The 16,735-nt window shown below is 38.5% G+C and overlaps 1 protein-coding gene across 6 annotated transcripts in view; it reads right to left on the reverse strand.

Annotated features, from left to right (window-relative positions):
- LOC101680631 (cytochrome c oxidase assembly protein COX18, mitochondrial) overlaps positions 1-16,735 on the reverse strand; it is an 80,103-nt gene that overhangs the window by 36,261 nt on the left and 27,107 nt on the right. The window contains exon 6 of one of the 6 annotated variants that reach the window (XM_013063420.2): positions 15,436-16,202. The exons of 4 other annotated variants lie outside the window; for them this stretch is intronic. In XM_013063420.2, coding sequence (XP_012918874.1) covers positions 16,011-16,202 — 192 coding nt within the window. In that variant the 3' untranslated portion in view covers positions 15,436-16,010. Of the gene's footprint in view, positions 1-15,435; positions 16,203-16,735 lie in introns of those variants that run through there. One more of the 6 variants, XM_013063421.2, reaches the window with a different exon arrangement.

A 16,735-nucleotide genomic window follows, 5' to 3' on the forward strand; every position in this document is an offset into this window, starting at 1 on the left:
CCAAGAAGAAAATGCCCCCACTGCCATTCATTTGGACTTATACAAAATGGGAACTGATCAGAAGAAACAGTCTAAATCAAGCTCCACAAAATGAAAAATAAAATGCACTCTTGGGAAGACATATTCATGGGAAAATATTTTCTGTCACTTTAGTTTCTGCTAAGGTTGTAATAACGGGGTTTGTACCAAAATACTAAACAAAGAAACAAGGAATCTTTACAGGTAGAACTACAATTTAGCTGTATGTGCATCTGGCAACATGGTCATTTGTATATATTAAGAACAGTGTGTGGTGATAATAATACACTGAATAGATTATCCATGATTTATGAAAAGAAATCAGTATCTGCTACCAAATTTATAGGGCCAGCATATTCTGTGTATCTTATTGCTTCACCTGTTTATTAAAATAAGGATGAGAAAAGTAAAAATGGAAGATGACAATTTTCTTTACAGTAGAGACGGATGTTGTAAAATACCTGGTAAAATAGAGCAGATAAATTCATGAGCAAACTAGAAATTTCTATTCTGTGCATAGTTCTAATGCACCTGGAGAAGAAAACATTTCAAAGTCTTGGCTGTAGTGTTTTCTGTGGAGAACAATAAAGTTCTTAAACCTTCACTGGGCTCTCCAAACAATTCAGGGAATTGTCTTTGATCTTCAAAGCCCCAATATCATTTGGGTTCAGGTCTCCATAGAAACTGTCTTTATGTACCACCATGCCTATTTCAGCAGGCCAAAGAACAGCTGCCAATAGGCCTTAGGTGTGAATACCAAGGGCTGGAAGCAACGTATTTTCCATGGAGAAATTCCATCTTTGGAATTCATATATTCAGTTGGTTTCACCAAGTTCAGGAATACTGGCCTTCAGGCCATAGAATAAAGCCCAATTACCTGATACTTATGGGAATATTTACTGGTAAAATAAACATCAAGTCACAACATTATTAAGATGAAATAAGTATCTTGGCTTAAATTCTCAAAATTCTTTGACTTCCTTTTGAATAGTTCCAAGCATGCCAACGTGTGTTGAAACTATAATTAAGTCCTCCCACTTCTCTGTAAAAAATTCAAGTCTGCCTAAATAATAAAGGTTCCTTTGCAAATGCAAGGGGTTTTAGAACAAATGGCATTGAGTTATTCTAAAAATAAAGTTCTCAGAACTAGAGCATTGATCTGTACTGCACATCTAGAGAGCTAAAGTAGGAACACAGAAATTCCCATCAAGTTCACGGGTTCATGGAGATGCCCAGGGAAGGATCATCCCCCTTCTCCAACCCATTCAGAGTTTCCAATTCAGTTGGAGAATAGCTGACTATTTTTAGGGAACAGATTTTACTATGACCAAGTCTTAACTCAAGTGTTGCCTCCTCAGAGGTCTTCCTCTGCATTATAGGTAAAGTAGTGTTCACAGCAGAGTGGCTCTGCTTTCTCATAGCAGAACTGGTAGAAGAAAGAATCAGAAAACTTGAAAGTATTAAGATTATACAGAAAGGAAGATGAATGAAGAAAATGAACAGAGCCTCTGACAACTGTGGGAAACTGTCAAGCTACCTACATATGTAAAATAGGAATCAACGAGAAAAGAATAGAGCAGAGGGGGCAGAAAAAAATGTGAAGAAATAGTGGCTAATAATTTCTCAAATTTGATTTTTTAAAAAAAGTTGATCTAATGTTCAACTACTATTTGACAAGGGAGCCAAGAATCATCAATGAGGAAAGGATAGACTCTTCCATAAATGGTTTTGGGAAAACTGAACAACCACAAGCAGAAAAATGAAATTGGACTCCTTGTCTTACAGCATGCAAAAAACTAACTTGAAATGAATTAAAGACATAAATGTAAGACCTGAAACTAAAACTCTTAGGAAAAAAAAAGGGGGGGGGGATCTCCTTGACATAAGTCTTGGATATGACAATGACTTCTTGGATATGACACCAAAAGCACAATCAACAAAGGCAAAAACAAACAAGTGGGACCACATCAAACTAAAAAGCTTCTACAAAGAGACCATCAGCAAAGTGAAAAGACAGCCTATGCGATGGGAGAGACTTTGCAAACCACAGGTCAGCTAAGAGGCTAATATCCAAAATACACAAATAAAGCACACAAATCAATAGCAAAAAGACAATCTGATTAGAAAATGGATAGAGGGACTAAAAAGACATTTATCCCAATGAAAACACACAAATAGCCAACAAGTACAAAAAATGATCACAACTATAATGAGATATCACCAAATGAGATGTTAGAACGGCTATCCTTAAGAAAATAAAAGGTAACAGGTATTGGTGAGGATGTGAAGAAAAGAGAATCCTTTGTACAGCGGATGGAAATGTAAACTGGTACCCCCACTATGGAAAACAGTGTGGAGGTGCCTCAAAATTAAAATTAAAAATTAAAAATAGAACTGTCATATGATCCAGCAATCCTAACTCTGGGTATATGTCCAAAGGAAATGGAAACAGAATCTTGAAGAGATATCTGCATTTCCATGTTTACTGCAGCATTATTGACAATAGCCAGGATATGGAAACAACCTAAGTGAACACTGATAAATGAATGGATAAAAAAGATGTATTAAATATATAATTAAATATATTTGTATGTGTATTGTTTAAATTTTATTTATTTATTTATTTATTTGACAGACAGAGATCACAAGTAGGCAGGGCAGCAGGCAGAGAGAGAGGGGAAGCAGGCTCCCTGCTGAGCAGAGAGCCCGATGCGGGGCTCAATCCCAGGACCCTGAGATCATGACCTGAGCCAAAGGCAGAGGCTTAACCTACTGAGCCACCCAGTCACAAGATTTGTATGTGTATTTATACATTAAATAGATCCAGTATATTTCTATAATATATTAATATTATTTATTAAATATAAGAAATATGTTTAATGATATGTAAATATTATATTTATACATAACAAAATATTATTCAGCCATGAAAAAGAAGGAAATCCTTTAATTTTCAACAATGTGGATGTTCCATCAGGACATCTGCTAAGTCACGGAAAGAAAAATACTGTATGATGTACACAGAATCTAAAAAAGCTGAGCTTCTAGAAACAGAGAGTAGAAAGGCAGTTAACAGAGGCTGGGAGGTAGGGAAGTAGGGGGCTGCTGGTCAACGGGTACAAACTTCTAGTTAGAACACGAATAAGTTCTGGGGATAATGCACAGCATTGTGATTGCTAAAAATTCTATGATGTACACTTGAAAGCTACTGAAACAGTACATCTTAAATATTCTCACCCCAAAAAAGAAATGGTAATTATGTGACATGATGGAGGTGTTAGCTAACACTATGATGGTAATCATATCGCAATATATAAATACATCAAATCAACACATTTTGCACCTTAAAGTTACACACTGTTATATGTCAATTACAGCTCAATAAAGTTGGGGAAAATTAATCTACATATTCAAGAACTCCAAGTAGGATACACTCAAAGATCAAGCATTTTTTTTTAACTGCTGAATTTGCAGAGCTTAAAACAGTGCCTAACACATAGGAGGCTCTCAAGAAATAAAACAAATACTTGTTGAATCAGTAAATGAATTAATTTCCATTTAACAAATGAAAAACCCAGGGGCACCTGGGTGGCTCAGTTGGTTAAGTGTCTGGCTTCGGCTCAGGTCAAGATCCCAGGGTCCTGCGATCAAGCCCACGTGAGGCCCCCTGCTCACTGAGGAGCCTGCTCCTCCCTCTCCTCCCAACTCATGTACTCTCTCTCGCTATCTCATTCTCTCTGTCAAATAAATAAATAAAAATCTTTAAAAAAATGAAAAACCTGAAGTCCAGAGGAGCACAGTAATTTTTCCAAAGTCAGCTAGTCAACGATGAAGTCTGGTTTTAATCCCAGGCGGTCTGCCAACAAAACCCTCAATCTCATGCTAGTCTACATCATGTACCAGCCCTCATGGTATTGAAATATCCAGAATATGCATCTTTTTGAAATCCATGTTGAATAATTAAACATCTTCTTTTGCCTCCCTTTGCTTCCACCTGAATGTATTTGTTCACAGATAATGAACTAAGGACAAATGAGTAGACCCCAGTGTCAGTCTCAGATTGCCCCAGTCCTGCCTCTGTTGTCTCATGCCTAAATCATAGGAAGAGGATGGGCTTCACAATGAAAAGGAATTTTCCTGAAAATAGATAGTTACGGTGCATTAGACTGTGCTGATAAATCTCAAAATCTCAATGAAATAAAAGGTTGAGAGGGGAAATATACATAATCAAATAACAAACAAGAAAAGATCAATAAGCTTTGAAGAAATTGAAAGCTATCATCTAATTATTTCCAGTAAAAGATTTTAGGACCAGACAATTTTTTTAAAGTTTATTTATTTATTTGACAGAGAGAGACAGATCACAAGTAGGCAGAGAGGCAGGCAGAGAGAGGGGAAGCAGGCTCCCTGTTGAGCAGAGAGCCCAATGCGGGACTCGATCCCAGGACCCCAAGATCATGACCTGAGCCAAAGGCAGAGGCTTAACCCACTGAGCCACCCAGGCACCCCAGACCCAGATACTTTTTACTGCTAAGTAATCCAGTTCATTTTATTAAGCTAGTATGACCAAAATAGCAAAGGTGACCAAAGAGAGTCCAAAATACAAGTTATAAATCAACCTTGCTTATATGGATTAGAAAAGCGCAAAATAAGAACAAAGTAAATTAATTGATCAGCAGACTGAAGCAAACATCTAACATAATTGAATAAGACTGATTTAAAGAGTCCGATAATTGCTTAATATTAGAAAATCTATAAATCTTTCCTTAAACCTACAACTCAAAGAACAAAAACCATACAATCATCAAAAGATACTAACAAGGAATCTGAATACCCATAACCCATTCTTAAGGGGAAAAAATTTCAACTTAAAAACTAGAACTAGGGCTTCTGGGTGGCTCAGTTGGCTAAGCATTTGTCTTCAGCTTAGGTTATGATCCTAGGTTCTGGGATTGAGTCCCACATCAGGCTCCCTGCTCAGCCAGGAATCTGCTTCTCCCTCTCCCTCTGGCCCTACGCCACCACCCCAGCTCATGTTCACTCTCTCTGTCTCTTGCTCTTGCAAAAATAAATTAAAAATCTTTTTAAAAGCCCTAGAACCAGAAGGAAATTATTTAATGTACAAATAAATATTGTTAAATAATAACCTTATATTAAACATATATCTGAATCATTTCTATAAATAACAAATAAGCAAAGATATCTATCCAGTATCACCCTTGATCTAGTAGAGCTATGCAAATACCATCTCCTTAGAGAGGACCACGTTACCCAATACCATCTCGATCATTCTATGCTTTGCCCTGCTTTTTTTGTTTGTCACACCTATCACCACCTGACATTGCACTATATAGCTACTCCTGCTTTAGCCCATCATCTGTCTCCTCTATGAGGTTGGGAACCCCATGACAGCAGTGACTGCCTGTCTTGTACACAATTGCATTCCCTCCCCAGCACCTAGAATAAGGAGTGCCTAGCCCAGTGAAGGACCCCGTAAAAAGTTATCAAATGGAGTAGGAAAAATCCTAACTGGATAACATTACAAAGTTATTCTAAGTTTAGTCTAGAACTATAAATAGACAAGATTCAGAATAATTTTTAATGCAGTAATAAAGGAGTCTTGTTTTACCAAATATTAACATTTATTTTAAAATCATAGTAATTAAGTCAATGTTGGTACTGGTAAAGAGACAAACCAACAATCAAACAAGACTGACACCCCAAATAACTGTAGTTCATAAAAGAATGTAATGTGTCACAAAGGTAACATCATAAACAAGAGAAAAAATTAATTATTCAACAAAGAATATGAGGCATATTAGGTCAACCTTTGAGAGGAAAAAAAAAGAGGCTAGTCTATAAAATCTATAAAACTTCATGTTTTTAACATGGCTTTAAAATAAAACAATTAGGGACGCCTGGGTGGCTCAGTTGGTTAAGCAGCTGCCTTCAGCTCAGGTCATGATCTCAGCGTTCTGGGATCGAGTCCCACATCGGGCTCCTTGCTTGGCAGGGAGCCTGCTCTTCCCTCTGCCTCTGCCTGCCACTCTGTCTGCCTGTGCTCACTCTCGCTCCTCTCTCTCTGACAAATAAATGAATAAAATCTTTAAAAAAATAAAATAAAATAAAATAAAACAATTAAATGGAAAAATATATGTGAGTATTTTGCTGATATTTGATTGTGAATGATACTTGCCAGGATATCACCAAAAATATGACAAAAAATGGACATATAAAAATTTTAAGTTTACATCTGTCAAAATGCTATAGCCAATATGCAAAGACAACCCGATGGTGAAAGAACTCTTGGCACAATTATGACAAAAGGCCATTATGCTCACCATATAAAGCAAGTTCATAAATTATTATAAAAAGCATTAAAGCTAATAGAAATATAAAATCCAACAATGCATATTAAAATGTACATTCTTGGTGGTAACCAAATATGTAAATTAAAACAATGCTTCTTTCAAAATGCCAAAAGAATAAATTCTAAACATCATTGTTAATAAAGATATAGTGGGATAGCTCTCATACATTGCTGAGAAAGGAAAATTGGTGAAAACTAATGGAAAAAAAATTTCCTGTTTAATAAAAGCCAGTAATTCTACTAATAGAAGCCATTCCTAAAGAAATAAGTATGGGCTGAGATTTATATCTGAAGTTTCTCATCACGAGATTTCATATAACAGCAAAAATTTACAAACAAAAAACAAGCACCCCAAAAATATGGTGAAATCATTTATGGGACATTCACACGATGGGTGATTATATAGGTTTTGAAATTGTTTTCAAAGAATATTTAATAATATCTGTTAGCATTTATTATATATAAAGTCAAGTTAGGAAGAGGAGGAGGAGAAAATAATTCAAAATTTTATATATATACATATAGTTATTACAGGATATTATAGCTAAATCAGGGCTCCGATTTGTAGATTAAAGGAATTGTGTTTCTCTCTCAACACAGCAATTGAATTTAGAGGTCTAAATATATGGTGAGCATAATGGCCTTTTGTCATAATTGTGCCAGAAACTCTCCTGAATTTAGAGGTCTGTTTGATGGAGTTGAATAGAATGATATGCTGTTATAAATGTGTATGAAGTAAAAAGTGCCTCCTGGTAAAGAATGAAATGAATCCCAAAGCCACACTCTTGAGAGTCAAAGATACAAAAACATGTCTTTAGAACTATGACGGGAGAGGATGGTTATATTCAAGCCAGATGTCAACAAGATAAGCTGCTGCCCACAAGGAAACCCACATAAGAAGGGTGAGGCCACAGATCACCAGAACTGAGACCTAGGGCCAAAGTCATTGAAGGGAATGTGGGTTTCAGGACCAGTGTGCACCTAATGTTGGAACCTGTTCCAACACAGACTCTCACCACCACTTCCCACCCCTCTCAGGCCCTTTGAGGACTCCTGGTGGGAAATTATCCAGCCCTTAGTATTGTCCCTGACATGGAGTTAGTACTCAACAAACATTTTTCTTGAATGAAAGAAAAAAAATGAGTCAATGAATCAATAAGTGAATTGAAAATTGTCTACCTTAAAGCAGGCATTGTTGTTGTGGGCACCTCAATGAAGTATGATGCTGAGAAGTATCCTCTTTCACACCTCAAAGTGTGGATCCATAGGTATTTCCACCAGGAGCAAGTATGGCGTGAGGAACACCAAGACAGTGAGGAAATGTCTGGGGGCAGTTGAGTTCCTGGCACTGGGTTTAGGGGGATGCAGCCTATGGCCCTCAGGGCTGTATTCATTCTCAGATGACAGCGACAGGTGATGAACGGGTAGACAGAATGGAGGGTGTAAGTGAGCTGGGTGAGTTTCAGGACACTTGGGAAAAAAACACACAGTGAAAAGAGTGAACTTTGCACTCCTCTGCCTAGTGTTGGTGCACAAGCCATGTTATTTGGATGTTTCATAGAAAGCTTTATTTTGTGGACAAAGACTTTTGTGAAATAAATTCTTTAAATTATAGAGTAATATACATATTTTGTAAAAAAAAATCTAATGTAAAAAAGAGAAGTATATACACATATACGTATACTTATACCTCAACAAAGAGAAAAACATTTCTGTATTTAAAACTTTTCAAGGTCTTGGGTTGTGTAAATTGGAAAAAAAAATGGTTTTTTATTTTAAAAAGGCTGAGCAAAGGGCAACAAACACTAAGCTATTTTCCTGCACAAGGAGCTGGGGAGGAGGCCAATTTGATGGGCAGGACTGTGACTGCACTGCAGAGACTCCAGATGCTTTCAGTGGCAGCAGCAATGGCATCACTGTGGGGAAGGCCGGGGTGGACAGTGGGCACCAAATCCTGGGAGCAAGTGACTGACAGATGCACCCACAGAGGGAACCCCAGGCCGACTCAGAACTGATTTGGAAGAATCCAGGGAAGCTAGAGTTCTCACACAGTGGGTAAGGATGGAGCCTGATGTATGTTTTACCCTTATCATGGAGACCCTAGTTTCAGTCCTATACCATGGTGGCCTGGGGAGAATTTCCAATTGTTTGTCCTTTAGGAGTTCTTAACCCTACAGAGGAGGGAACGCTATGGAGACGCTGATGGTGTTAGACAATGCAGGACCATGTAGGGAATTAGGAACTGATCCCTAAATGCTGTAAGAGGTTAAGAGAAGTTCTCTAGAATCAAATAGCCAGAAAATCTTTTATTAAGGAAAGGGGAATTTAAATTTGGCTGTAATGATGGGCTGGAACAAAAGAAAATGAGAAAATTAGAGGTGAGAGGCAGAGAGCATTCCTGTGGCATGTTTATCCTAGATCATTTCACGGAGGCTCTAGAAAGGTTATCTCAAGAAGCAATGGTCAAGGTAACTAATACTTCATATATAATATATGATCTAATCTCATAAAAAGACTATTTATTTTTCATGGAATATTATTGAAGCTCCGAAAGTCAATATATTAAAGGTAAATTATCTGTCCCGAAAGGATGGACATTCTGAGGAAGAAAGGAGGAACAGAGAGAAAAGATGTAATTACAGAAAACCTGTGGTGCTGTGATTTTACTGGAGACAGACCACCAAGATCTGACAGTATTGAACACCCCCTGGTGGTCATATTAGTGAAGACTGGTTACTTCAGAATGTTCACCCATTTTTCTATACGGAAAAGGATTTCAAAAGATGAGATGGCATTCATTGACTTCTCTTTCCCCTTCATTAATTTGCATACAAATGTAGTTCATCTCAATTTAGTTCCCCTTTAGTTCCCCTCAATTAAGGTCCCCAGCACCGTTGGGTAATTCTAAAAAGGCCCTCTTTTGACCAGAGCTATAGTAAAATGAAGAACGAGGGAGGATTTATAGATACATAAACAATAATATCATTAATTCCAGAGGGGAAGAAGGTACTGTTCTGTATGTTCTGTGTTTCTAAAGAAAAGACCAAACACAAGGAAACTCAATGGTGTGGAAAATTTTGGCATTTAATGCTATTCACCCGGATCTCAGTTGTTGCTGTGAGACAGGCAAAGGTTAAATAACTATGCAAAACACCTAGCAAAATCCCTGTCACAGAGCAAGTACTCAGTAAACATTATTCCTTTCCCTTGAATTCACATTGATGTATTTTTTAAAATATTTTATTTATTTCTTTGTCAGAGAGAGAGAGAGAGAGAGCAAGAGAGCAAGAGAGCAAGCACAAGCAAGGAGAACAGTAGGTAGATGGAGAAGCAGGCTCCCTGTGGAGCAAGGAGCCTGATGTGGGACTCGATCCCGGGAACCTGGGATCATGACTTGAGCCAAAGGCAGACGCTTAATGACTGAGCCACCCAGGCATCCCACACAGATGTATTTCTAAACAGGACTCAGAACCAAAATGGACCACACACACACATACACACACACAAATGGTATCTATGTGAGGTGATGGATATGTTCATTATCTTGATTGTGATAATTGTTTCAGATTGTGTACTCATATCAAATCAACGTGTTGTCCATTTTAAGAATATGCACTTCTATTTTTCAATTATACCTCTATAAAGCCAGGGAAGGAAAAAATGGAAAAGAAGGAAACAGGACAAGGGGAAAAAAGGAAACAAGTTAGGTTTCACAGGAAATAAAAATGCCATTGTTTCACAGAATTGAAAATTTTGTTATGGGATCTATTTTCTGCCTGACAAATACAACCTCTTCTTAGCTTTTGTATATGTCCTTCACTCAGCAACAGAAGAAAAAAGAGAAAAAAGGGGACAAGCCATCTGAGCTTCTATCTATTGAATTAATAAGAAATTGAATTAATAAGAAAAACTCAGTTCTCTGCTACATGCAAGACAGATGACCTTAAACAAATCACTTAACTTATTTGGACCTCAATTTCTCTATCCAAAAAATGAAGATATTGTCTTAGATCAGTAGTTCTCCACTGCTGCTCATGGATTATCAACAAACTAAGAGGAGCTCATTTATCCTTGGTGAAATGAACAATGTAGAGTTTTACATAAAGTTAAATTATTAAATTAAAAGATTGATTCTGGGATTAAATCCATATGGTGTTAAAATATGCCTTCTTTTAGGGTACCTGGGTGGCTTAGCAAGTTAAGTGTCTGACTCTTGATTTTTTTCTAAACATTTTATTTATTTATTTGATGACAGAGATCACAAGTAGGCAGAGAGACAGGCAGGTTCCCAACGGAGCAGAGAGCCCAATGCGGGGCTCGATCCCAGGACCCTGAGATCATGACCTGAGCCGAAGGCAGAGGCTTAACCCACTGAGCCACCCAGGTGCCCCTGACTCTTAATTTTGGCTCACGTCATGATCTCAGGGTCCAGAGACTAAGATCCAAGTCAAACCCCATTTCAGCCTGCATTGGGCTCCACACCAAGTCCAGAGTCAACTTGGGATTCTCTCTCCCTCTTCTCCAACGAGCTCATGTTCTCTCTCACTCTCTTGTTCCCTCAAATAAATAAGTGTTTTTTTTTAATCCTTTCTTTTATGAAGCAGTGGTGAGATGCTATTAGGGGTGGCTTTCACATCCTTGCTAAGTAAAACACTGCCAAACCTAAACTGACCCCCCAAATTTTTGGTCTATGAGGTCCATGAAAATCCAATGAAAGAGATGATATGGTAGAAAGGCAGTGAAAGCTGGAGACAGTTGACCAGGCTGCGTTGATTCAATTCAGACTCTGCTAATTACAGACTTTCCTGACCTTGTTTGTTTTAATTATTCTAAACCTAAAACATGATTAGACAATCTGTGCTTAAAAGGTTACTGGTCACAAAACCAAAGATTTGAAAACTCTTTTCCTTGCTGATCTCTAAAGGTCCTTCCAGCTCTGCTTTCTAGAGTGACACACGGACATTCACCTTAGTTCCACTGCAACACTGATAGAAACTCCAATCACACATGATGTCAACACCTGAGTGAGCAAATCCACCTCCCCAAGCGGCAGTGAAGAGGGCTACAACACAAATGGAGAGGAAAAGACTTGCTATGCACCGTCATTACAAAGAAAGACAGTAAAATGCTAACAGAATGCCTTCTGTGTGTACTCATTAGATATATTTTATGTGCAATATTTACATGCAAGTGTCATTTTATCACCCCTAAAAACATAAATGGCTAGTCATAAATTTTAAAAATTCCAATTCCTTTCTGGGTTTCACCCCTTTTTTATGTCAACCTTGTGAACTCTCTTTCTAAGAAGGGAAAAGACAAAGGATATTAGAAAAATGAGGACTGACTAACCACATAGGGTTCCTGAGCTCACTCGTTGGTCTCTAATACTGTCTCTCTACAGAGCTTGGAAATTGGAACACAGACACACACACACACACACACACACACACACACTCCATCTCTCTCCTCTAAAGTGTTCTTCCTCTGCTTGACACACAAAGCTACTGACTCCAAATACAGGTCACAGGCACCACCTAGAGGCATTAATCAAAAGTCTCTCATTCCAGTGAACTCTGATACAAATCAGTTCAAAAAATGCAGGTGAGTTTCCTCGCAGTCATAGACTTGAAAAACAATAAAGTAAAGTGCTGTCCTATCTAACTGCCGTCGGGGGGAGGGACTAGGACCAAATGAAGAGGAGATGTGCAGATACACACATGCTGCCAAATCATTAGAATTACTGCATCACCATCTCATTCATTAACATCCCTGTGTTTTCACTTGCTGCCTATTCCACAAGAGAATGCATGACATAAAGTCCACAATTCTACCTTTGGGTGTCAAGGAGATCAAGAAACTGAAGCCACAAGCCTTAACAAACAACATGCCCTTTTAGTAAAGATACGTCTGCAATAAACGACACTAGATTCTGCCGACTACCATTGTGAGCAGGACCGAGGAGGGCATTTCCAGAACGCTCAGCCTTCAGGTGTTGGCTTTATCTCGTCAACAATAACCACATAGCTGGGTGGTGTTTTAACTTAACCACCTGCACATCATATCTATGCAGCATTAACTGGAGTAAATCAATAGGTGTCCCATCTCAAAGGCCCATCTCTAACCAAAGTATCACAAGTTCAGGGGGAGCTGAAAGTAATGCGGAGCTCTGAGCTTCCGACACACAGTCAAGTTTGCAGCTCAGAAATATGTTTGACAAACACCTCGGCATTCTAGGATACTAGCAAATGAAAGCTGAGTCAGCTCAGATGGGCAAAAATTATGTTGGCAAGGGACAGTGGAGTCCCAGGGTCTAGTCCCATCTTTATCACAATGTAGCTGTTGGATCTAAGGCTATTCATTTACCTTGTTTTTCTGATATATAAAATAAAAAGGATGTTTATTATGAATTCTAAAGCTCCATAAGCATAAAAAATTGTTCATTATAATTTAAAAGTCCTAGGGATAAAAAAGCTTATACAAAATACCTACCCTTAGTTGGCATCGTTACTTTGTTCCTACAAACTGCTGGTGGGTAGTACTGGGCTGCTTGCCTAGGACACCTGCAAGGTGAGAAATGAGATTCCGCTGGCAATGAAGAAGAACTTCTGCAGTATTTTTCTAAGAATGGTCTGCAGTCCACCTACCACTACTGCAGTAGCTATCTTGTGTCTGCTATATACATATATACATATATATACCAACCAAAATTTGAAGAATAAAAGTCTCAACACTAGACATTTTTTTTTGTTATCACAGTAAGTTTATCATTAGTGTCTAAGTGGTATCATTTTTAGTTCAATCTTTAATTAATCACTTTAATTATTGTATCAATTCACTAAAACTACAACTGTTTAAGAAAGAATTAGGATCTTATTTAATGATCCAGAACAATTATTTAGGTTCCTGCTTTACCCAAATAGATGCGTTTCTGAAAAGATGAGTATAGCAACACTTTTCATGATGACAAAAGTAATACATTTCACCCAATAAATTTTAACTTTATGAAATAGCCTATATAAATCCAACCAAATCTTAACATTTTGAAAATATCACTTGAAGTTTTGTGGTTTTACCTTTCCATAGGCAAAGAATTTGCCTTTAAAGAATCTCCGCACCTATTGCTCTATAACGTGCTTTTCCCCCATTAATTATGTCATGAATATTTCCATGACTTTATCTTCTCCATCAGCCTTGTTAGTGGCTGCACAGTAGTATTACATTAGGGAGATAGAAAAAAACTGAGTCAACTTCCTTTTTGTAAACTTAAGATTATTTCTAATTTCACAACACAGAAACGAATATTCTTACTGGTAAGCCTCTGATACATCTTTGATATCTGAGTATAATTCAAGGTTTAAAAACTAGGCAACAATTTCAGCCTTTTCAAAATTCAGATGTCTTTGTCTCAAACCGACTGTTTTAAGTCAATTCCCGAATATCTGAAGGAGCCTGGTGGTGACAGTTTTCTAATTTTGACTTACACCAACTCAGATGCTGTCTTAGTCCATTCCCCTGCTGCAACAGAATACATGGACTGGGTAGCTTATAAACAACAGAAATTTATTTCTCACAGTTCTGCAGGCTGGGAAATCCAAGATTAGATGAGGCGTCAGAAGATTCCATGTCTGGTGAGAGCCCACTTCCAGTTCCCACACAGCTGTCTTACCGTGTCCACACATAAACCAAAGCTGGGTCTTGAGTGGCCAGCTACACCCAAGGGGCACAAGGAACACTCCCCATGTAAGACTTCTTATTGACATCGTCTACCTCAGAGCTTATCTTATCTCAGAGCTAATCACAATTACTGGAAGGTTCTACAATAATGGAAGCTAGCAGAGAAAGTTAAGTCAGAGACAAGAACACAACAAAGAATCACCAAATAGTGAAAGAAAATCACACCCTGAAATGTAAGCATCAACCTAAATATGCTGAACTCCTGAGGGGGGAAAAATACACCAAATGGAGAAAGATTTTCTTATTTTTTTAAATATTTTTAAAGATTATTTATTTATTTATTTGACAGAGATCACAAGCAGGCAGAGAGGCAGGCAGAGAGAGAGGAGGAAGCAGGCTCCCCGCTGAGCAGAGAGCCCGATGTGGGGCTCGATCCTAAGACCCTGGGATCATGACCTGAATCAAAGGCAGAGGCTTTAACCCACTGAGCCACCCAGGCGCCCCGAGAGAGATTTTTTTAAAGTATAATTAAAGTCTTTAGAATCATTAATAAAAAAGATACCATATCCATGTAGCAAAATAGGCTGCTATAAAAATTGATCAGAATCATTAAAATTTAAACTACTGTAACTGAAATAAAACACAGTAGATGAACTGAATAGATGCACCTGAAGAACAGACACAGCTGAAGATCACATTAGTGAACCGGAGCACAGATGCAGAGGTCAGAGTGATGAAAAGTGGGAGGGCATGAAGAATGAGAGAACGGGGCAACTGGTATGAATGACATAAATAAAAGGACCACGAGTGGGAGAAGACAGATGGAAGGATGACCGGGAATACTGAGAGGCGCAGAATTAAGGGGTGTTGGATGATGAGGAGCACCATAAAGTTAAGCAAAGGGGTCAGGTCCCTGCTGCAGGAATAACTAATGATAAATGATAATGCGGAGCAAAAAAGACGTTCACGTTTTATAGTACCAGGAGAGAAAGAGGGGGAAAAATAATGGATATGAAGTTTGTAAATTGGCACCAGGAAGTTGTAGAAACTAACATACTCCACCTTGGTTGGTTGGTTGGTTGGTTGGTTTTAATATAGTGAAATGAGTTTGGGGGGCATCCTGGTATCACAGTTGGTTGAGCATCCAACTGTTGGTTTCAGCTCAGGTCATGATCAAGCTCTGCATGGACTCCGGGCTCAGTGCGGAGTCTGCTTCGTGTTCTTTCTCCCTTCCCCCTTCCACCTCTGCCCCTCCTGGCTCATGCTTATTCGAGCTCTCTCTCTCTCTCTCAAATGAATAAATAAAATTAAAAAAAAAAAGACCAAAAAAATTCCATAGTGAGATGAGTTTTCTCCCACCCCACCCCTACTTCCTGGAAGCCGAAAGCTTCCATATGTAGGTGATAGAATGGTGGCTGTCCGGTGGGCAGGGGACAGTCTCTTAACATACGATATAAGAGGAAAAGGGAGATGTTGACAGGAAACAAACATCTGTAATATAAAGTGTCAGATGTTTTTTTTAAATTTGTATCCAACTTTCAGGCCAGACTAGCACTTTTACCTGCCTCTTCTATCTTCTGCCCAGCACAGAAATCTTGTGGACAAGAAAGGACACCTATTTCAAGGGCACCCACAGCACACTAGGCTGGGATCGGGAAGAAAGAGAAGTAGTTAATGGGGATGAACGACTATGGGGATACCTCAAGAAGGAGAGTCCAGAAGAGAGACCCTGTGGGCACCCCCTAGAGTTCATAAGTGAAAGCTCACTTAAATGAGCAGAGAATGAAATGAGTAAAATAAAGAAAACCATTCCTAAATTCTTACCCCCTATGGATATTATATGGGTTACCATATAGAGCAAACCTAAATTAAGAACAGAATGGTCTTCCTTTGCAATTCTGTTGTGTGTTTTTCCAGCTGAGAAAGAGGCAGGGCATGCTTTCTCTCATCAATTAACAGCAGATACCTGCATTTCTCCAGTGGGAAAAAACTGTGTGTATGGGAACAAATGCCTTTCTTTTAAAGATTTCACCTTACTGTCACAGTCTTCCACCTCCAAGATAATAGGCAAAGAAACCCAGTTACAGTTCACGGCTTCCCACGGGGGTGTCTCCAGGGGCATTTGAGTGTCCAGTTGTACCTGAATCAAATCAAAAGAGAACTGAGCTAAGAGACAATCCACCATGGCAGCCAAAATATTAGCAAAATAGGACCAAAAGAAGTGGCTCCAGAATAATGTGGTTTTGGGGTTTAGAACCCTCAGATGGAGGGAGAGAGAGAAATAGTATACCATTTTGTGATCTGGTGACTGGAACCAGTGAGTGAGTATATAAATTGAGATGACTGGAGCCATGCCTTCTGCAAAACCAATATTGAGCTTCCTTGCTATATATGGAAAGTGGTATATAGATCCTCATTTTCAGACTAATTTGTTTTTGAAATCTGGATCACTTCTAGAAATAGAAGATCCATCCACAGAACTTGACCAGGGAATAGAAATGCAGAGATTACATCAGAATCAGTGGGATGAGCTGTGATGGTCAGGGGAGAGATAAGGTTGCTTATGTTGTATGCTATTACATAAAGAAAGCTAATGGTATTTGTCAGGAGCACAAAATGTTTCTCAGATGGCCTAAATCTGACTTATGGGCTGTGGTAAGAATAAAATGTATC

The sequence above is a fragment of the Mustela putorius genome, unplaced genomic scaffold (assembly GCF_011764305.1).
Source record: "Mustela putorius furo isolate JIRA1106 unplaced genomic scaffold, ASM1176430v1.1 tig00000430_pilon_pilon_pilon, whole genome shotgun sequence".
Classification (NCBI taxonomy): Eukaryota; Metazoa; Chordata; class Mammalia; order Carnivora; family Mustelidae; genus Mustela; species Mustela putorius.